This window comes from Zonotrichia albicollis, chromosome 2 (genome assembly GCF_047830755.1).
Source record: "Zonotrichia albicollis isolate bZonAlb1 chromosome 2, bZonAlb1.hap1, whole genome shotgun sequence".
Lineage (NCBI taxonomy): Eukaryota > Metazoa > Chordata > Aves > Passeriformes > Passerellidae > Zonotrichia > Zonotrichia albicollis.
This window is the reverse complement of record NC_133820.1, coordinates 40,467,536-40,488,649: the sequence shown is the minus strand read 5'-3', so window position 1 is coordinate 40,488,649 and position 21,114 is coordinate 40,467,536. Positions and strand designations below refer to the sequence as shown.

Here is a 21,114-nt window from a genome sequence, read left to right as displayed (position 1 = left end):
GGATGTTACCGGCGGGAGGGGTGGTTATTATTATGGGATGCCGGGCCGGGCAGTGAGTGGGAAGTTCTGAGGGGAGGGTGAGTATTATGGGATGTCGGGGTGGGGGGGGGAAGGGGGTGTGTGTTTGCCGGGGAGACGGAGGCGGGGCCTGTTGCCGGGGTCCTGGGGCGTATTATGGGATGTAGGCGGGAGGGGGCGGGGCCTAGCCGGGTTTTTTTCCCCTTTAAGAGGCGGTGCCGCGGCCGGAGCCATTTTCCCTTCAGCGGCGGCAGCGGCGAGAGAGGAGCCGCGGTCCGGAGCTGGGTGAGGAGCCAGGAGGGAACGAGGGCGGGCAAGGCCATCATCTGCCGCCTCCTGAGGCGTCCGGGCCGGCACACGCGTCTCGCTGCCGGTCGGCTCCGGCCGCAGCTCCTGCGGGGACTCGCCGTCCCTCTGCCCGGGCGGCCGCAGGACGGGTCCGGCCCCTCCTCCCCCGCCCCGCAACCGCCTCGCCGGTGCCCGCAGCCCAGGCCTGCGCCGGCCCCCGGGGAGCGGCGGCCCCTCGCCGCACGCCCGCCGGACTTCCCCGGCCCCGCCCCGCGCCCCCGCCCGGGAGACGGTGCCCCCCGCCCCCGCCCTGCGCCGCGCAGCCCCGCTCCGGGCGGGGGCGGCGGAGCGGGGCCGCCGAGCCCGCCCGGCCTTTTGTGTGCGGCCGGCGGCCGGGCAGGGGCTGGGCCAGCGCTGCAGTGCCAGCCCGGGGCGCGCTGGGGCTGCTGGCCAGGGCACCGCGCTGACAGCCGCCCCGCTGGCCCCGGGGCTCCCTTGGAAGCTCGGCTGCCGTGCTTGCCCCGCTGCCTTCTGCCGGCACAAGGCAGAAATAAGCGAGCGCGCCCGGCTGCAGAGGACGGGAGAGTTTTCTTTTAGGACAGCTGTTTTGGCTTCCTCGCCAGCGATGAGTTGCTGACTCAGTTTAATATCTAGTGTCTCCAAAGCCTGCTTTATCACAACTCTAAACTGATACTTGCTGCCTGCCGGTGGTTCTATTATCCATAGGCTCCAAAGCCAGTAAAGTTGCTGTCTAAGCTTTCTCACAGATCCTCTTAGTAGCACTATTGCTGGAGAGACCGGAGTTCAGGTTTGCTGTAACTTTCTGTTTTTCTTTTCAGTGAAGTACTGGCCAGACTGGCAAGAAGACAATAGATAACCTGTGTAAGCCCAGGCCTCCCCCGGTGTGGAGGACATGGCTTCGGGCATCGGATCTCCATCACCATGCTCAGGGGGCAGTGATGACGATGAGATGGAGATCCTGTTGAACAACGCTATCCCCCAGCATCCAGGTATGGGGAGCCTGCAGGGCATGCATGTGGAGTGGGGATAATATTGGTCTCAAGCTGAATATGTGAAGTGCATGATGTGTTGGGGAATGGTTTTGGTTTTGCTTTTTGTGCTGCAAGTCGCAGGTATGCTTTTGCTATCCGAGTCCCAGGGTTACTTTGAAGTGAGAGGCTCGAGGCTTTGTGTCAGGTGGAGCTGACTTTGTTCCAAGCCATTGCAGGTTGTCAGGGCCTGTGCTTGGAGGAGGTGTAGAGGGTGGAGGCAGAGCGTCCAATTCTGACAGGGTACCGAAATGCTTGTGAATTCCAATTTTCATGAATGGGGAGGGGGAAGAGGAGGTAGTATGTGAAAGGGCAGGTTGCCTGGCTTGCTTTCATCTGGGAGCTAAGACCGGCTGACGTCCAGAGAAAACTGCCCTGGGCTGTTGCGTGACCCACTTTCCTTCATCACCACACCCAATTATTGAGGATTCTTACTCTGTGCTGCTTGCTCACCTTTGCTTTTCTTTAGTCCTTGCATCTTGCTTTTTCCCTTGTATTTGCATCCTCATCATCAACATAAGGCTTAAGTTAGAACCCTGGGATTTCTTCTAGTTTGCTTTTTTTTGTTGCTGCTGCTGTTGATGACCTGTTCTGTGGACATGCATCTGGATTCTTCACTTCCTTGTGAAAAACGAGTGATATATGTAGTTAGTTGTAGGACAAGTGTGGGATTTCCTACTAACTCGTACTGGAGTGTTGTGTCGTATGTGAGAAATGTAACTGGAGGAGGGAAGATGGTGTCGTGGAGTTTTGGGTTTTTGTTTGTTTGGCATTTTTTTCTTAATCCTCATCTCTGGAGTTTTCTGGCACCTATGAGATCTTGGGCAGTATGGGCCTATCGGTAATGAAAATATGTTTGCAAAAAACCTGGTAAAGTCACTGCAAGATGGAGCAGTTTAGGTGATACCTTGGAAAGGGTGGGTCATTAGAGGCTCTAAATCAGAACTTGGGGGAGAAGATGCATGATCCTTGAAGGACCTGGTGTTGCAGTACGTACCATGGCAGCAAAGAGATATCCATTGGCTGGGAATATGGCAGAGGCCAGGCATGGGACTCCAGGTTCTGAGATGTCTGTGCTGTTTCAACCCCGGCTGCGGTAGCTCCTCTGACTTGTGGCTTCCTCCATCCTGCCCAGCTCGGGTGGTCAGGAGGCCATTTTCCCTTGGAGGGAGAAGGAGTGACTCTGGCTGTGTGCAGTGGGCGGGGCGGCGGGGAGGGCGGGTGCGGGTGGCCGCGCTGCTCCCGCAGCCTGCCACAAAGAGAAGGAAGGGCTGTCTGGCTGCCTCTGCCCCCTCGGGCCAAGGGCAGCCAGGAACGGGGGCACGCAGATGGGAGTGTGCGCTGCTGCTGGGGAGCTGGCACGTGTGTTCGGGCCCGGCAGGCAGCTCGCTAGCTGCTGGGGCTGGGGGAAGGTTCTGTCTAATCTGGATCAGAATAGAGTTGCTGAGTAACAACTTTCCTATGGAGGAGGAAAAGTAGTGGCTTACTGGCCTGTATTTTGCATGCAGCTGTAGGATGTTCTGTACTGCTGAAGAGGCTAGATGTTTTTTTTCCTGGAGATACATGGACTGAAACAGTATCCTACTCAGGTTCTCATATGAATTCACTGTTTTGCCCCTTTTAGGTGTGGCCATCTGTTTTATGCTCTTCCCTCTTCTTGTTGGGTTATGGCAAACTTCTTGTTCCTAAGTTCTGAGTGCAGTTCTGCTTGGAAAAGGAAGATTGTGGAAATAGGTGGTGTTGGGAGGGGGATAAACCATGTTGGTGGTACCTTAGGATACAGTTTTTGAGTATCTGTTGTGAACAGTAAGAGTTGTAACCACCTCTGCTTGTAAGTACGTAGCAAGAAGCAGACAAGGGGGGCTATGCTGTACTGCGCAGAAGGGCGTTGAATGAGACATGTCACCTCTTCACATCCAGAACCTGAAGAAGAGCCAGAAGAAGAGCTTCTGTCAGAGGCTGACACTCCCAAAATCAAGAAGAAGAAGAAGCCCAAGAAACTGAAGGAACCCAAAGTTCCTAAGCTCAGCAAACGTCAGAAGAAGGAGGTAAGAAAAAGGATGCCTAAGGTCACACTCTAAAATATAGATGTACAGGGTGAGGGTGCTTATTGTTGTTGGCTGATAGCAGCAATCTTTTGAATGAATCCTGTAGAGCCTGGGGAGAGAACAGTGTTTAGTGTTTATCCAGGGTATTTTCTCATGGCTGATCTCTCCCTCCCTCCCCAGCTGGGGGACAGCTCTGGTGAGGGGAATGAGTTTGTGGAGGAAGAAGAAGAGGTTCTGCGCTCTGACAGTGAGGGCAGTGATTATACCCCTGGGAAGAAGAAAAAGAAGAAATTAGGACCCAAGAAGGAAAAGAAAAACAAAGCCAAGCGCAAGGAGGAGGAGGAAGAGGAGGAAGAAGATGATGACTCAAAGGTAACAAGCTACCCTGCTGCCTGCTTGCTTCTCATTCCTGTGTTGTATCTGATTTGGGGGATCACTGTGCTCTCCCTTAGTGATTGCACAGGGAGTTGGGACTGTGCAGTCTCTTCTTCCACTAGACCCTCTTGCCTTCATCTTTTTCCCACCTTGCATTCTTCCCTCTCTACTGCTTTAAGCACACATGGAATTTATATTGCATCCAAATACTTTTTCCATTTCCGCTGATCTGCTATTGCAGCTGTGTCCTATGGTAGTGATAAATGGATGTGGGGGAAAAAAAATTCCCTGGGTCATCTGTGGAATGTGGGAGATGTGTGGAAGCTCTGCTCAGAGTTGCCATGATTCTCTTTTCATAGGAGCCAAAGTCATCTGCTCAGCTTCTGGAAGACTGGGGCATGGAGGATATTGATCACATCTTCACAGAGGAGGATTACCGCACACTCACCAACTACAAAGCTTTCAGCCAGTTTGTCAGGTGAGCTGCAAGCCTACACTTGAAATGACTTGGGAACAAAAAAAGAGATGGGACAAAACTAGCAAAACTAGATCCCTTGATTTTGGAGCCTCAGTGCACGCTAGTGTAGTACCTAGAGTGAAAACTGAAGCAACAGTAAAATAATTGATTGCTAGCTTTTTTGCTTTCAGTCATTGAGATGGTGCAAGTTCTCCCAGTCCCCTTTCTTCCCTACTATGCTAAATGCCATTTTTTTGCCCCCAAAAATTTCCATCTTTCACATAGTGAAGGATGAGAGTGGGGAGATCATTGGCTGTTGAGATCAGAGATTAGAAAGTAATGTAGTTGAGACAAAGGTGCTGATGGGGGTGGCGGTGGGGAGGAATAATCTAGATTTCAGGGTGGTTCAGTAACCTTTCCTTCGTTCCTTAACTGTTCACAGGCCACTTATTGCAGCCAAGAACCCTAAAATAGCAGTGTCGAAGATGATGATGGTCCTGGGAGCCAAATGGAGGGAGTTTAGCACCAACAACCCCTTCAAGGGAAGTTCAGGTGCATCTGTGGCAGCTGCTGCAGCTGCAGCCGTTGCAGTAGTCGAGAGTATGGTGACAAACGTGGATGCTGTCCTGCCGCAGCCCCCTGTAGATGTGCCACTCAGGAAAGCCAAGACAAAGGAGGGCAAAGGTGAGTGAAGAGTCTGGCAGGAGGATAAAATGTGACTGGTATCAAGGCCAGAGCCCTGCTGACTCTGCCTCCTGTGTTCCCAGGACCCAATGCCCGGCGGAAGCCAAAGGCCAGTCCTCGTATTCCTGATATCAAGAAACCTAAAACAAAGAAGGTGGCACCACTGAAAATCAAACTGGGAGGATTTGGTTCCAAGCGTAAAAGATCATCAGTAAGTGATGCTCCTTTCTTGACCTTGTGAGGAGGAGGTCATGATGTGCTGGTAATCCTGGGGGTGTGTCTGATAGCTGCTCCCCAGCATGTGTGTCTGAGTAACAAAGCTTTTCTCTTACCTGCCTCAGAGTGAAGATGATGATCTGGATGTGGAGTCAGACTTTGATGATGCCAGCATCAACAGCTACTCTGTGTCAGACGGATCTACCAGCCGTAGTAGCCGCAGTCGCAAAAAACTCAAGGCTGGGAAGAAGAAAAAGAAAGGTAAAGATATTTGTCACCAGTTGGAGACAAGCACAGCTAAGTGTGCAGGAAGATTAGAGAGAAGTCTGTGTGGAGTTTTGATAGCATACTTGAGGGAGAATTGATTATGAAGGAAGAACTTGATGTTATTTTGAATAAGGAAAAGGTTTTCAGAAGTTCTTTCAGGAGTTCTTTGTTAGGGAAACAGATGCAGTAATGAGTTTTTCTGGCCTTAACTGTACCTTTTATTTCATGGGTGGAAGGGGGCACAAAGGGACTTTGTTTGCTCCTGTTTCCAGGTCTTCCTTCTCGCTCTGTTTACTTCTATGGACTAAGAGTTTTGTATTCTGGATCTCTAGATGGTTGTGTAGGCTTTTGGGAGAAAACTCTCCCTGGCTGTAGGAAACCTGTACCTGTGGCTTGTGCTGCTGTAACTCCTCATCACCCTCTGCAGGTGAGGAGGACTCCACCGTGGCTGTGGATGGCTATGAGACTGATCACCAGGACTACTGTGAGGTGTGCCAGCAGGGAGGAGAAATTATATTGTGTGATACCTGCCCTCGTGCCTACCACATGGTTTGCCTGGACCCAGACATGGAGAAAGCTCCAGAGGGCAAATGGAGCTGCCCACACTGTGTGAGTATTGGGTTCCCCAAATGATGCAAGAAATCATGTATGAGGGGGATGTCAAGTGACTTGGGGTTGTTTCTGGGGTAGTGAAATAATGACTTTGTTTTTCTGATTTATGTCTCCCAAAGGAAAAAGAGGGCATTCAGTGGGAAGCAAAGGAGGATAATTCTGAAGGTGAGGAAATCCTGGAGGATGTAGTGGGAGATGCTGAGGAAGAGGATGACCACCATATGGAGTTCTGTAGAGTCTGCAAGGATGGAGGAGAGCTGCTGTGCTGTGATGCCTGTCCTTCATCCTATCACATCCACTGTCTGAATCCCCCTCTGCCTGAGATTCCCAATGGAGAATGGCTGTGTCCTCGCTGCACTGTGAGTTTCTGCTTGTACCATTGTCCTATTGCTACAAGAGGTGATTGATCTAATCCCTTTGGATCATCATATTTCTGTGGAAATACATGGTCCTTTGAAGACTGACTCCTCACACGCTTTTGTCACAAAGCTTAAAGGCCTGACTTTTTGTAGCTGTATTGTGCCTTGATTGCTTTCTCCAGACAGTGGGAAGAGCCAGGCTATAGCCTTTGGGTCTCAAGAGATTTGTCCACATGCAGGGTAATTTGGTCCAGCATGCCATGGATCACTTTTCTGGGCTCCTGTATGTGTGTAGAGGCAGGAGATCAAGTGCAAGCAAATGCAGTGCTTAAAGTAATTCAAACTGATACTGAGACAAACTGGTTTTGCACTGTTGTAAGCTTTGTAGTGCCAAGACCTTTCTTAGTAGATGGTTAGGAGAAATACTATGCTTTCCCAGAAATTTCTTGAAATAGGTAGTATAAATTATGCTAATTGCTTTCATAAGGTGAGGAGCAAAAAAAAACCCTGCTTATGTTGGGCCCTTAGTTCTACAGCAGATTTTTTTTGCACGGACTTTCAGTGAAGTTGTAGTTGGACAGACTACTGGGCTCATCAAGCCTAGCAAATTCTGTGTAGTGAAACCATAAAAGTGGCTCTTTCTGCTCTTCAGTGCTTACATATTAGAGTACATAGACTGTGATGCATCAAGCTCTGTTTAACTTCCCAGTGCCCAGCTTTGAAAGGAAAGGTGCAGAAGATCTTGATCTGGAAATGGGGTCAGCCCCCAGTGGGCCCTGCACCACCACGTCCACCCGACGCAGACCCCAATGCTCCACCACCAAAGCCTCTGGAGGGTCGGCCTGAGAGGCAGTTCTTTGTCAAATGGCAGGGCATGTCCTACTGGCACTGCTCCTGGGTGTCTGAGTTGCAGGTGAGTGCAGGAGCCTAACCATGGCATGAGGGTGGACACTTGAGGCTGAAACACCGACTGACTGCTTGTGTCCTGACTGCAGCTGGAGTTGCACTGCCAGGTCATGTTTCGTAACTACCAACGCAAAAATGATATGGATGAGCCTCCCTCGGGAGACTTTGGAGGGGAAGAGGAGAAAAGCCGAAAGAGAAAAAACAAGGACCCCAAATATGCTGAGATGGAAGAGCGTTTCTATCGATATGGGATCAAGCCAGAATGGATGATGATCCACAGGATCCTTAATCATAGGTAGGGGGTGTAACAAAGAGGATTTTCAACAAAGACCTTAAGCAGGGCTAAGGGAGAGGGGATGAGCTAAACTGCAGTATGACTGGGAGAAACAGTGGGAGTTGTTTGTTGGTATGACAGACGTTGTTCTGTTTTTGCTGCTTCACTAAGAGTTCTTCCCTTCCATTTGAATGGATTGGGGGAATTCTGCCATCTCACTGTACTTGAGACTTACTGGTTTCTTCTGCAGTGTGGATAAGAAGGGGAATGTCCACTATTTGATTAAATGGAGAGACCTGCCCTATGACCAGGCATCCTGGGAAAGTGAAGATGTGGATATTCAAGATTATGACCTCTACAAGCAAGCCTACTGGAATCACAGGTAGGAGAAGTATCTAGAGGTTGTTTTCCCTTCCCTCAAGAGAAAGTACTTCAGTATGTCAGCCTTTAGCACTGGCTGGATTAATAGATGGAAATGGGCAAGAAGCATCTTGTGCCTTATGCCCTTTGGGCAGGGACATTCTTCCTCTCTACCATGAAGGTTCCAGCCCTGTTCTCTTGAGCCTTTTTGAGTTGGGTGGTTGATCTTCTGTTCTCTGCAATAATTTTTGCTCCATCTGTTAATAAAAAGCCATTAAGCTTATGTGTCCTTGGGCCTGTGTCTGCACAGGGAGCTGATGCGAGGTGAAGAGGGCAGGCCTGGTAAGAAGTTAAAGAAAGTGAAGATGCGGAAACTGGAGAGGCCCCCTGAGACTCCCACAGTAGATGTGAGTTACTGCTTTTTGTTTTGGAGCCATCTGATAGAGCTGCTTCTTTTGGGGAGCCTGCAGATAAATAGGAAACTGAAGAGTGAACAACATATGGATTGGAGTTCCCTCATAGCCCAAAGAATAAGTGGCATTAGGGAGCCTTCAGAAAAAGGTCCACCGTGTCTGTTGGGTCAGACTCCCTAGCTCTTGGTGAAAAAGGTTTTACAAAAAAAAAAAAAAAAGCCGCCTTGTTGGATGCCTTTGGCCATTTGGAAATTGGGTTTGGTGCTAGTCTGGTTATCATTTGTGAAGCCTCATTTGTACTAGTGAATATAAGAATGGCTAAGAAAGGACTCTTGTTAACTATCTCAGTGAAAGGATTCTAACTCTTCCTTCTTTCCACTACAGCCAACAGTGAAATATGACCGGCAACCGGAGTACCTCGATGTAACAGGGGGGACCTTGCATCCTTACCAGCTGGAAGGGCTGAATTGGCTGCGCTTCTCTTGGGCCCAGGGCACAGATACAATCTTGGCTGATGAGATGGGTCTGGGAAAGACTGTGCAGACAGCAGTGTTCCTGTATTCCTTATACAAAGAGGTGAGAGCTGGGAGGTCATTGCTCAGGGAGAGGCTGCCTGTATTAGTGATTGCAGTCATCTAATGCTCTTACTGACTCTATTTGTAGGGCCACTCCAAAGGTCCCTTCTTGGTGAGTGCACCACTGTCCACAATCATCAACTGGGAACGAGAATTTGAGATGTGGGCCCCAGACATGTATGTGGTGACCTATGTCGGGGACAAAGACAGCCGGGCCATCATCCGTGAGAATGAGTTCACTTTTGAGGATAATGCCATACGTGGAGGCAAAAAAGCATCCAGAATGAAGGTACAGAGCTCTGCTTTAACACAAGCCTGAATTGAGATGCAATCAACTAAGTTTGAGCAGCTGAGATTCAGATACTCTGCTCTCCCTGAGAACTGATTATGCTTGTCGTTTCCAAGGGGAAATAATTGCAAATTGATGACAAGTGGACATTCAGACTCTTGCTATAGACTATTTAAATACTCCCGCTAGTTTTAATTGATTTAGTACTGGAGAAAGATAGATAGTTGACTAAGGTAGTACTGACCCTAGGCAAGTCCCTCTGTCTTCCTTACTTAACCTGTGAAGTTCTGCATCTTTAGTTCTACAGATCTAAGCTGATGTCAGAATTGCTGCTGTGTGTAAAACACAAATATACAAAAAAAGTATGAACCTTTTCATCCTGAGGAGTTGGCTGACAGGCCATACCCAGACATGTGAGAAATTGCACTTTGTGCCCAGACATGAAGGAAGACTGACCTAAGTGGCTACTTCTTGTAGAACTGAAGTGTTCCTAGTAAAACCAAGATGGCAGCTAAAGTATTTTCAGTGGCAGAGGCAGACTCATTTCCTTCCTTTGAAATAGAATAGCCTTAAGTATTAATAGTGTACCATGAAACTTTAAATTACTGTCTTTAGAAGTCTTAGCTTTCTGATGAGCCACTTTTCTCCAAATCTCAATTCTCTAACATGTCTCGACTCACTACTTACTTGTTAAACATCTTTGTTAGAATATTTGGCATCTGTCCAAAAATAGCAGGTACTGAGGGAGTTGAGGAGACTTACATGTGTTGAGAGCAGTAGGGAATTAAAAGACTAAAATGGTTTGGGCAGCATTTTGGGTCTTGTGACAGGAGACTGCAGGTATGAAAGTTTTTGATGTGCTGTTGACTGCGGCTCATCAGGGTGACTTTATGGAGGAACACCCCATCCTCTATCCCATGACATGTTCATCCTTTTCCTTTGCAGAAGGAGGCTGCTGTCAAGTTCCATGTGCTTCTCACCTCCTATGAATTGATCACCATTGATATGGCCATACTAGGCTCTATTGACTGGGCCTGTCTCATTGTGGATGAAGCTCACAGACTGAAGAACAACCAGTCTAAGGTACAGAGAAGCATAGGTGGCTCATGGGCATGGCATATGTTGCAGGGGAGAGAGACAGCTCTTAGTCATTTGTTCAGTAGTAAATTTGATGTGTTAATAAAAAGAAAAATCAACAGCCTGTATTTGGAGATCAGTCATCATTGGCAACAACTTTACTTACACAGATCACTGGTTAAAACAGCTTTCTTTCCAGGTGAATGGGCAGTTGGTCTGGACTGAAAAACAATCACCTGGATGTGGTTGTTGCTTTCAAATACAAAATGATTTCTCTGAAAGCATCACATACCTGCACCACCTCTATTCTGTAAAGGTTTACCATGCTGAGTATAAAACATGCTCCATGAGCAGAATTACCCTGCTTCCAGAGTAGGCTTGCTCTCTGTGTTTATCTGCCTTTGTAGCAGAACTAATTAGGTGTTACAGAAACTGAAGGTGGGCAGAGGTGTTTAAAAATGCCTGGGTCGGTGCTGAAAGCCATATAGCTGCTTTAGTATGAGCCTGTACCTTACCTGAGCTTGTTTGAATTGAGTAGACTTGACTGTACTTTGTTAATCCAGCCTCTCCCTAGGTGGGCCTTGTGCCTTAATTCTGGTATTCATTTGCCTGTCTTCAGCTGGATTCCAGTGCTCAGTATGCCAAAACCAATTATTATTGGAAAGCTGGCTTTAGAGGTTCTTGGAGACTGTAAAAGAAAATTGCTCCTTGATTTCTTTTTTTTTGTTTGTTTTGTTTAAATGGCTTTAGTGTTTTGGATCTTGGCATGAGGTATCTTCCTGAGACATCACAGCTGTGCATGCAGTTGAGTTTCTAGATCTTGTTTTATTGTAGGCACTAAGATTGGATGCCATTCTGTGCTTAGCATTGAAACCATTGGAAGTAGGAATGAATGCTTACTATTAATATTCATTAATTGAAAGAGGATGTAAAGGCTCAAGGTCACACTATGACACTATGCAAAACCATTAAATATTTCTCTACACCAGTTTCCTGTCCTATAAGAACAGCTTATAGTGGTTGGCTGCAAGACAGATTAGGTCAGGTGCTTCTTGACAAATTTGGGTCATCTCCTAAAGTTTTGCAGGTATAATTAGTAACTTCCACATTTGATTCCAAAGTAAAAATATTTTAACTATAACTACATGGTAAGATAAATCCCTGTGGAAGCCACTAGAAGTACTCTTCTGGTGCAATAACCAAAACACAAGTGATATGGTTTTTTGCTTGCCATCTAGTACAGCTGCTTTCATTAAGTTTGACCTTGTATCGTGCTAAGTGTAAGGTAAGCAAAGAAATGGCCAAACTGATAATAAATTACTGCTTTACTGTTAAATTGTACAAGTGAACATGGTACACTTGTGCTTTTCAGTGCAGTACTTTTAACTGCTCACTACATCTTTCTGGAATTACTTCATTTTTGTGAAAGCCAGTGCAAATTACCTTCAAAACACATTGGCAAACCCTTAGCTCTTTTTCTCCTCTGCTTGTTCAGGGCTCTGGAACACTGCCAGGAGTGATATGAATAGGAAGAGTGACTTAGTTATTTCTAGAATTCTCAAGGCAGAGTAGTTGTAGGAATGTGGAACACTAATTTAGCAAGAAAAAATACGTAGTACAGCAATCTAGAAATGATTTGTGGTCTGAAAGAGATTGTAACTTGTAAGAGCAAAGGAAACCTACTTGCACCTGATGGCTCAGAGGATTTGCTGCAGTCATGATTTAGTTATGCAGAACAATGATCCAAATAAGATCAGTCTAGTAACCCTGGCTGGAATGTGAACTACTTGGAACTCTTGTCCAAACAGCTGATGGGATCTAAATTGAACCCTAGATTGGTGTCAACTTTCTAGTTTTTTTTTTTTGTAAGCCTATGACTTAATGAGCCTTTGGTGTATTTGTGTGTGTGTTTTGGTTTATTTTCCCACTTTGTTCCCTGCTCTCTCCTTTCCAGTTCTTCCGTGTGCTGAATGGTTACTCCCTCCAGCACAAGCTGCTGCTTACAGGAACTCCCCTGCAGAACAACCTGGAGGAACTGTTCCACCTGCTGAACTTCCTGACGCCTGAGAGATTCCAGTATGTCTTGCAGTGCCAGTCAGCCTGCCTGTCTTGTCACTCCCTTCCCCTCACTTGCTCTTTTGCTCTTTTCCTCTGTGCCGTTTGCTGAGTGTCTGTTTCCCTGCAGTAACTTGGAGGGCTTCCTAGAAGAGTTTGCGGATATTGCCAAGGAAGATCAGATCAAGAAGCTGCACGACATGCTGGGCCCGCATATGCTGAGGCGTCTCAAGGCTGATGTGTTCAAGAATATGCCATCTAAGACTGAGCTCATTGTCAGAGTGGAGCTGAGTCCCATGCAGAAGTGAGTGTGGGGATGAAGAGAGCACCTGCTGTTGAGCTGTTGTTTCTCTGCTCTGCCATTTCAAAGAGGAGACTGAAGCAGCCTTATCCTTACTCTGCAGGGTTTTCTGCATAGTGGCTGCCACTAGAGCAGAGGAAGGATTAATCCTGAGCTCTGGTGTAAAGGATGAAGAGATAGCTCTGCCAGTGGCACTCACTTAGGTCGTAATGCCAGAAGCTGTGCAGAGTTTAGCAAGAGAAGAGTAGGTTAGTCATTCTCATGGCAACTGGCTGAGTTGTTTTATTTTCTTTGTTGTTTTCAGGAAATATTATAAATACATTTTGACAAGAAACTTTGAGGCACTGAATGCACGGGGTGGTGGTAACCAAGTCTCATTGCTCAATGTTGTTATGGATCTGAAGAAGTGCTGTAACCACCCCTACCTCTTTCCTGTGGCTGCTATGGTATGTCCAGTGACTTATTCTGGTATGAGCAAATTCCCTATAAGCCAATTAGTTCCCTAGGTGAGGCATGGAGGGATTCCCATTTCTCTCCTTTTGCTTCCATGTGTTTTTTTTCATCCTGTCTTTGTTTAGACCCAGCATTCTGGAAGGCCATTTCTTTTCTAGCACATTTATGTGATAGGTAGGAGCTGTCTTTTGACTCGTGTGAGGTGGTGAAGACTGAAAGAGTAGGGACTAAGTAAGAAAAGAGGGGAGGGTATGTAGGAGTCAAATGGCAAGAGAACAGGGACAGGGTAGCACTGATGTTTCATACAGGCAGTGGTTGTGCCAAGGTCAGTGGAGCCAGCATCAGCTGGGGGCTAAGGCAAAGTTACATCCCTTCAAGCTGTTTTTGTGCTTTGCACCTTATTCCCTCTTTCTCTTTTTCTTTTTAGGAAGCTCCAAAAATGCCAAATGGCATGTATGATGGTAGTGCACTTATTCGAGCCTCTGGAAAGCTGTTGCTGCTCCAGAAGATGTTAAAGAACCTGAAGGAAGGAGGTCACAGGGTGCTCATATTCTCTCAGGTATATGGAGAAAAACCTTTAGGCCTGGAATACTTTTCCTGAGAAAGAAATCTGTTGATCTGGTATCCACGTGTCCCTCACTCTCTGTGCTGATGCTTTTCTTACATGCAGATGACTAAAATGTTGGACCTTCTCGAAGATTTTTTGGAACACGAAGGATACAAATACGAGCGGATTGATGGAGGAATCACAGGGAACATGCGTCAGGAGGCTATTGATCGCTTCAATGGTATACAGTCACCTACTTTTTCTGTAAAATGAAAGCTTGCCTTGTGTGTGCTTAATACCCATGGGATTGTTGTGCCCCAAGTCTTCTATTGCTTTCCTGGAATCTTACATTAGTAGTAATCACCTGTCAGGTGATGTGGGTCAATTACAAATTCTTCTTTGAGTACTGACCACTCTCTTGATTACTTTTATTCTCTTTTTTTTTAATCTAAGCTCCTGGAGCTCAGCAGTTCTGCTTTCTGCTTTCAACTCGAGCTGGGGGTCTTGGTATTAACTTGGCCACAGCAGATACTGTGATTATCTATGATTCAGACTGGAACCCCCACAATGATATCCAGGTGAGTCTGAATGGGATCACTCATTATGGAGTAATCCTGACAAAGAGAAGACATTAAATCATCAGAAAGAGTGAAAGAGTGTGAAACTTCCCCTCTAGTAATGTGCAAAATTGGAGCAGTGGGTAGAGATGGGAAGTGAAATAGTGGAGGAATCTTCTAGAGCACAGCCTTCACTAAAGCTAAGAGCGAATGTGAGGGCAGGTGGGAGGCTTGTGGAGGTAGGTGGGGTGTCAGACCTGCTGCTTGTGCGGCTCTAGATGGTTCTGAGCACGTCTCTTTTCTAGGCCTTCAGCCGTGCGCACAGAATTGGACAGAACAAGAAGGTGATGATATATCGCTTTGTGACAAGGGCCTCGGTGGAGGAGCGCATCACTCAGGTGGCCAAGAAGAAAATGATGCTCACTCACCTGGTAGTGAGGCCGGGGTTGGGCTCCAAGACAGGCTCCATGTCCAAGCAGGAGCTTGATGACATTCTCAAATTTGGCACTGAAGAGCTCTTCAAAGATGAAGCTACTGAGGGGGGTGAGTGCCTGGGAGTAGAAGTGAAGGGGGGTGAGGACATCTGGCTCCTTATTTAATGAGAGACTGTAGACACAATGCTGATTATAGCTCCACAGAGAGGGTCTAGGGTGGCATTCCTTTTCATAGTCCATTGAGATCTATACAGCAATGGTACCTGTGCTCTTCCCTCAGGGGATAACAAAGAAGGTGAGGACAGTAGCGTCATCCACTACGATGACAAAGCAATTGAGCGTCTGTTGGATCGGAACCAGGATGAAACAGAAGATACAGAACTTCAGGGCATGAATGAATATCTCAGCTCCTTCAAGGTGGCCCAGTATGTGGTTCGTGAGGAGGAGATGGGGGTGAGTATGAGGTGGATGGCAGCTAATACATTCTCCTGAGTGATAGAGCATCAATTAAGTTAATTGAGCTCTGAAGCTTTTAAGGCTAAGCAGGCAGGCATGTATCTGCTATGTCAGGCTGGGACTTGGATCATAGGGCCCTAAGTTGGTTACATCTCTGCCAGGAGGAAGAGGAGGTTGAACGGGAAATTATCAAGCAGGAGGAATCAGTAGATCCTGATTACTGGGAGAAGCTGCTCCGTCACCATTATGAGCAACAGCAGGAGGATCTGGCCAGGAATCTGGGCAAGGGCAAACGTATCCGCAAGCAAGTGAACTACAACGATGGCTCGCAGGAGGATAGAGGTACAAATGCACGGGAGCCTGAGGGAAAAGCGGGTGTAAGTATGTGTTGCTGGAAAGTAACGGAGTAGCGTCTCAGGCTCACGTGCTGTTTTTCTTTCAGACTGGCAGGATGACCAGTCAGATAATCAGTCAGACTATTCAGTTGCTTCTGAAGAAGGGGATGAGGACTTTGATGAGAGATCTGAAGGTAAGTTCTACTGGAGACAGTTCCTGGGCTGCTTTGAGTGTGGGAACAGTTGGGTGATTTACACGTTTTGTGGTGCCCTCCTGCTGGGGCAGTACTCTCTCAGAAATATGCTGTGTGCATTGTCTCTGTACTTAGCTGCATTTCTCTCTTCAGCAGCTCGTCGGCCTAGCCGCAAGGGCCTGAGAAACGACAAGGATAAGCCTCTGCCTCCATTACTGGCCCGTGTGGGAGGGAACATCGAGGTAAGTTGTGCCAGGGAAGGCATTTGCACCCCAGCTGCTCCTGTATTCCTCTTGCCATATCTGTCTTCTGCTCCTTCATTCTAGGTGCTGGGTTTCAACGCTCGCCAGCGGAAAGCCTTCCTCAATGCTATCATGCGCTATGGAATGCCACCTCAGGATGCCTTCACCACTCAGTGGCTTGTTCGGGACCTCCGTGGCAAGTCAGAGAAGGAGTTCAAGTGAGTTTGCTGTAGGCAGGAATGGAAGACTGACAGCAGCTAGACCTGTCTGGGAAGAATGAGAATTGGGCCTTTTCTTGGAGACTACATTTCCTTAACATATTGGTTGATTCTTCGTGGGAAAATGAAGTATAATAATTTATAAGCTGGGATTGTTGATAACTCTTACTTGGATCTGACTCTTCAGTCACCAAAACTAAATGCTTTTATAGGAGTAGCATGGCTCTACAATCACGTAGGGAATACTCTCACAGAGTCTTTCTTGAGTTTGACTGTTTCTGGCTCAAGATTCTTGAGTAAGCTGTGTGTCCTCTATGTACATACTGATTCTGTTAGGAAATTCTCCCTTGAAGGAGCCTGGAGGTCCAGAACTTCTTACTATGAGTTAAGAGACTCAGGGTAATTTCCCTTGTGTGCTGGCAGTGGTCTGACAGTGCATGTCTCCAGATAATAGAATTTGTGGATGAATTGCTTGTCTCTCAATCCCTGCAGGGCCTATGTCTCGCTGTTCATGCGCCATTTATGTGAACCTGGAGCTGATGGTGCCGAGACCTTTGCAGATGGGGTCCCACGGGAAGGTCTTTCTCGGCAGCACGTCCTGACTCGCATTGGGGTCATGTCGCTTATACGCAAAAAGGTGAGTGCCTGGCAGAGCTGTGTGGCCTTTGCTGGCCATACATACAGCTGTAGTCACTGGGGTCTTGAGCTGCAGAGTTACCTCTTCTTTCACACCTACTTTTGTTGTGTGCTCAGTGCTCTGCCTCTACAGGTGTAAGGATGAGACTCCTCCAATCTTCTGTCTTTCTCTCCTTTTACAGGTGCAGGAATTTGAGCATGTGAATGGCCGCTGGAGTATGCCAGAACTGGCAGAGATAGAGGAGAACAAGAAGCTTTCACAGCCCAGCTCACCCTCTCCCAAAACTCCAACTCCTTCGACACCAGGGGATACACAGCCGAACACACCGGCCCCTGTTCCTCCCCCTGGTAAGGGCTCCCTCTTGTACAGCCCTGCGTCCTGACCTTGGCCTGGCTGTTCCCCTCACCAGAACTGTGGTGCTGGGGTCTGGGGGTGGACGCAGATCAACTTACTCTCATGTTAGGAGGGCTACCAAAGACATGTGCAAGCCCTTAAAGGCAAGAGAGGACATTGACTTTCCTGGGATGAGCTGACATCAGTGAGAAGCCCAGCATTTGTAGTGGGCAGGAAAAGGGAGGGTCATGTTAGTTCCATTTTGATGGGCCTGATCTCTGGGAACAAAGAAGTGGTCTTGGTAGCAGGGAAGACCTTACTCATTTACTTCTCTCTTGTCTGCTGTGCTGCTCTGGCATGGGGAAATACACAGAAGATGGAGTAAAAGTAGAAGAAGGAGCTAGTGCTAAGGAGCAAGGAGAGTCTTCTGAACCAGAGAAGGAACTCAGTGCCTCTGCTACTGAAACAGAGGCCCCTATGGAGGTGAGTTTTGGCTTTTTTGCCTTGTAATTGTGAATTTCTCTACTTCTGCCTCCTCTTCATTTTAGCTGAGGCAGAGATGAGTTTTTAGAGTGATATTTGAAGATAACTCTCTGGTCCTCAGAACTGGCATCACAGTTTTGTGTGTGCCTTTGCTTTTCAAACGACTGTCACTGTGTTCTGGTGTCGTGCACTGCTACACTTTGTGTCTCACTGATCACTGTCCTCAGCAGTGTGCTCAGACTGTGGAGACACCGCCCCAGGAAGCAAAATCCCCAGTGAACTCCACAGAAGCAGATGAAAAAAAAGTAGAGGAAACAGAAGTGAAGGAAAGACCAGATGAACCAATGGAAGTAGAAAGCAAAGGTACAAAGCACTTAATCCTAAAGAAATAGTCTTGAATGTAAAAATCAGTGTGAAGTAACAGTGTAGTATTGGGTTTCACTGCTCGAAGATCAAAACTGTGGACTTGCTATGTTTCTGTGTATCTCATGTTCCCCTTCTTTCCTGCAGCTGATGTGGAGAAAGTGGAAGACAGAGCAGCTACTGAGAATCCTCCTGACCCTCCCATAATCACTCTGGATGAGAAAGGTGAAGCATGATGACTCCTTTCTTCTCCTTAACCCTTCTTCTGCAAGGATTCATTGCAGGTCCAATGTGTTACAGTATCTGCCATGTTTGTTTTAAAAATTTCCTGTGTGTATAGATGAGAAAAAGGATGATGATAAGAGAGATGTGGTGATGCTGCAGAACGGAGAGATGCTGAAAGAGTCAGTAGATGAAAGGCACAAGAAGGCAGTAAAGCAGCGCTTCATGTTCAACATAGCAGATGGTGGTTTCACTGGTATGTGATCCTTATCTACTTGAACTTGTTTATAAGCTCCTGCTTGTATTTGTGAAATAACTTCCACCTGTTCTGGTGTCTCTTGCCTTTGCAGAACTACACTCCCTCTGGCAGAATGAGGAGCGGGCTGCCACTGTCACCAAGAAGACCTATGAGATCTGGCATCGGCGTCACGACTACTGGCTCCTAGCTGGGATTATCAAGTATCCTTGCCATGACACACATTCTCCCACCTTGTACATGACTTGTCACGCTGAAAGTGACTGTTGTGGATCTGACTGGCATAGGTTGAGAGAGTGCTTTATCTTCACAAGAGTGAAAGTGATGGTGGGAGGGGGAGCTTCCTGCAGCATAGTTACGACTTAGCAGGACACAGTTCTCATTCCCCTTCCTTGGCTCCTGTTCGTCCCCTCTCTGTACTCCCTTTCCCCACTCCCTCTGGAGAACAGTACTGCCTGGGCTGTGTATTCCCTTGTTTTCACTGCCTTTGTTTGCCTGAGCTCATCCCATCTCAGTCATGGCTATGCCCGTTGGCAGGATATTCAGAATGATCCACGTTACGCCATCCTCAATGAACCCTTCAAGGGTGAGATGAACAGGGGTAACTTCCTGGAAATAAAGAATAAGTTTTTGGCAAGGAGATTTAAGGTAAGGATTTCTCTTTAGTGTGATAACTGCCTGGATCTCTAAGAACAGGTTCTTGCACTTCTGAGTTTCCACCAAGAAACTGAAAGATGTATGCAATACCTTTTGTTTTAGCGGTAATAAAAAAGCAGTATGTCTCAGGAGCATGCAGTTGCTCCGTGATAGGAGTTCCCTTTTTTCTGGAAATCAGCTTGATTAAGTGCTGTCTGTCCAAATGTTTATTGAAGAACTGGTAAGCAAGAGGTTTAAGGGTCAAGTGGCTGTTTTCATCACAGCTTCTGCTCGGTCTGCTACAAGGCACTCTGTGTACCTGAACAGAGCTCTGGTTGCTGGAAGGGCTGCCTTCATCCTCTGCTTCATCCTCTTTAGGAGAGAACATAGCTTAGTTGTGGGAGTGATTTGCCATCAGGTAAAAGCCATGTAGGTCTCAGTCTTGGGCAAAACAGTGATTGACTACAGACTGTATGATACGTGCTGCACTGACAGGATTCCAGCTGATTTCTCCAAATGCTTACAAGATTCTAGATTCTCTCTATAAATAGGATGGAATACTTTTCCCTTGGGTTCAAGGAGTAATCTCCATCCATTTGCCTCATAAAGAATGGGTAAAAAGAATCAGAGGAGGAATTAGGATACTAGAGGACTTGCAGTGGTCTATTAAACCCAATATGTGTATCTGACTTTGCTTCATGAAGCCCTTACTGTTTTGGGCTACTCAGTAAATCTGTCTGGTGGAAAGAGATTCAGCTACACGATCTCACCTTATGAGCTGGTGGGGAATTGGATCAGGAGAGACTGGGGGCACAGACAAGGCTCCCTCTGAGGCAGCTGCTGAAAGACTCATTGCTGCCTCACCTTGCAGCTCCTGGAGCAAGCGCTGGTGATAGAGGAGCAGTTGCGGCGAGCTGCCTATCTGAACATGTCCGAAGATCCATCTCACCCCTCCATGGCTCTGAACACGCGTTTTGCAGAGGTGGAATGCCTGGCTGAGAGCCACCAGCACCTATCCAAGGAATCAATGGCGGGGAATAAACCAGCCAATGCCGTGCTGCACAAAGGTAATGCGGTGTGTTAAACAGGGGCGGGATAGGTGTTCAGCAGCGCTGTCCCCTCTGGGGTGTCCCTTTCCCGTCCGAACGGATGTCCCTTTCTCTTGTAGTTCTGAAGCAGCTGGAGGAGCTTTTGAGTGACATGAAGGCCGATGTGACCCGCCTGCCCGCCACCATTGCCCGCATCCCCCCCGTGGCAGTGCGCCTCCAGATGTCGGAGCGCAACATCCTCAGCCGCCTGGCCAACCGCAGCAGCGAGCCCCCGCCGCCGCCCCCGCCCCAACAAGTACGTACCCGCTCTGGTCAGTACGGGAGCCACGGGGGGAGGGCCCGGGCTGGGCTCCCTGACCGCCCCGGGAGTTCTCAGCTCCTCCTCTCTCGCCCTGCAGGTGGCCCAGCAGCAGTGAGTTCCTGGCCCAGTGCTGTTGACCTTTCGGCCAAGCTGAAGTGACTCCCCTAGCCCACCCCTTCACACTCTACCCCTCTGCCTGACATTCCTGACTGGGTGCTGTTTCCCTCCATGGAAGCTGCTGCTCAGGTCTCTGGAAGGAGAAGAAACTCCTTCCTCTGCAGCCAGCCCGTTGGAGCAAGGAGTGTGTTTAGGAGAGAGGGGGATGGATGTATGATGGACTCTGTACATAGTGACTGGAGGCCCCAGCGCCATGTCTGTTACATGGAGAACCTGGCTGCATTGCTCGTTGCCTCCGCCTGGAATTCCAGTTTTCGTTCTTAATTTTATTTTGAGTTTGTTTACTGAGACAAGTGTGCAGGCAAGACCAAGCAAAAGCCAGGACAGAGACAAAGCTACCTCCATCAAAATCCTTTTTAATACAAAAACTGACCGGACTTGTCAACTAATAAACAGCTTGAAGACAAAAGCAAACAACAATGAAAAACCAACAAAAAACAGAGCAAAACGTTGATAAAACTGAAAAATAAAGTTTCCTTGTATTTTATTTTGTTGTCTCTAGTATCATGGGTGTACTGGGGTAAGTATCTGGTCACAGCATTGAAAGAAGATGCAGTCATGTCTTTTTGCAGTATCAGAGCAGCTTTTGGGGGATCCT

General features: G+C 47.7%; 1 protein-coding gene and 1 non-coding gene across 10 annotated transcripts; both read left to right on the top strand.

The window, feature by feature from the left end:
- The first annotated feature begins 228 nt into the window (after positions 1-228).
- CHD4 (chromodomain helicase DNA binding protein 4) lies at positions 229-21,003 on the top strand. 9 transcript variants are annotated; one of them, XM_014266386.3, is made up of 40 exons: positions 229-303; positions 1,146-1,316; positions 3,276-3,403; positions 3,584-3,775; positions 4,138-4,256; positions 4,678-4,919; positions 5,003-5,130; positions 5,261-5,396; positions 5,830-6,011; positions 6,134-6,373; positions 7,083-7,286; positions 7,369-7,574; positions 7,804-7,935; positions 8,224-8,320; positions 8,711-8,902; positions 8,990-9,190; positions 10,136-10,273; positions 12,222-12,343; positions 12,453-12,626; positions 12,928-13,069; positions 13,504-13,635; positions 13,747-13,864; positions 14,077-14,201; positions 14,486-14,723; positions 14,895-15,067; positions 15,235-15,412; positions 15,489-15,599; positions 15,753-15,841; positions 15,926-16,059; positions 16,552-16,696; positions 16,878-17,043; positions 17,403-17,512; positions 17,740-17,875; positions 18,023-18,100; positions 18,216-18,353; positions 18,448-18,556; positions 18,869-19,001; positions 19,861-20,056; positions 20,158-20,349; positions 20,437-21,003. In XM_014266386.3, the coding sequence occupies exons 2-40, from the start codon at positions 1,220-1,222 to the stop codon at positions 20,496-20,498; spliced, it is 5,835 nt and encodes a 1,944-aa protein (XP_014121861.2). In that variant the 5' UTR covers positions 229-303; positions 1,146-1,219; the 3' UTR covers positions 20,499-21,003. The 9 variants fall into 9 exon arrangements, with proteins under 9 accessions (XP_014121861.2, XP_074390932.1, XP_014121865.2 ...); XM_074534831.1 differs by having other exon boundaries at positions 15,232-15,412; positions 15,513-15,599; positions 15,756-15,841; XM_014266390.3 differs by having other exon boundaries at positions 15,232-15,412; positions 15,513-15,599; positions 17,743-17,875; positions 20,158-20,333.
- Positions 17,070-17,208, top strand: LOC113459166 (small Cajal body-specific RNA 11). Its single transcript, XR_003380102.1, has one exon.
- Positions 21,004-21,114: the final 111 nt, after the last annotated feature.

Excerpts from the sequence above, each read along its gene's own strand:
- CHD4 (XM_014266383.3), top strand. The coding sequence starts at position 1,220 with ATGGCTTCGGGCATCGGATCTCCATCACCATGCTCAGGGGGCAGTGAT. Across the intron at positions 5,131-5,260 it reads CCAAGCGTAAAAGATCATCA|AGTGAAGATGATGATCTGGA; the intron begins GTAAGTGATGCT and ends TACCTGCCTCAG. Across the intron at positions 8,903-8,989 it reads TGTATTCCTTATACAAAGAG|GGCCACTCCAAAGGTCCCTT; the intron begins GTGAGAGCTGGG and ends CTCTATTTGTAG.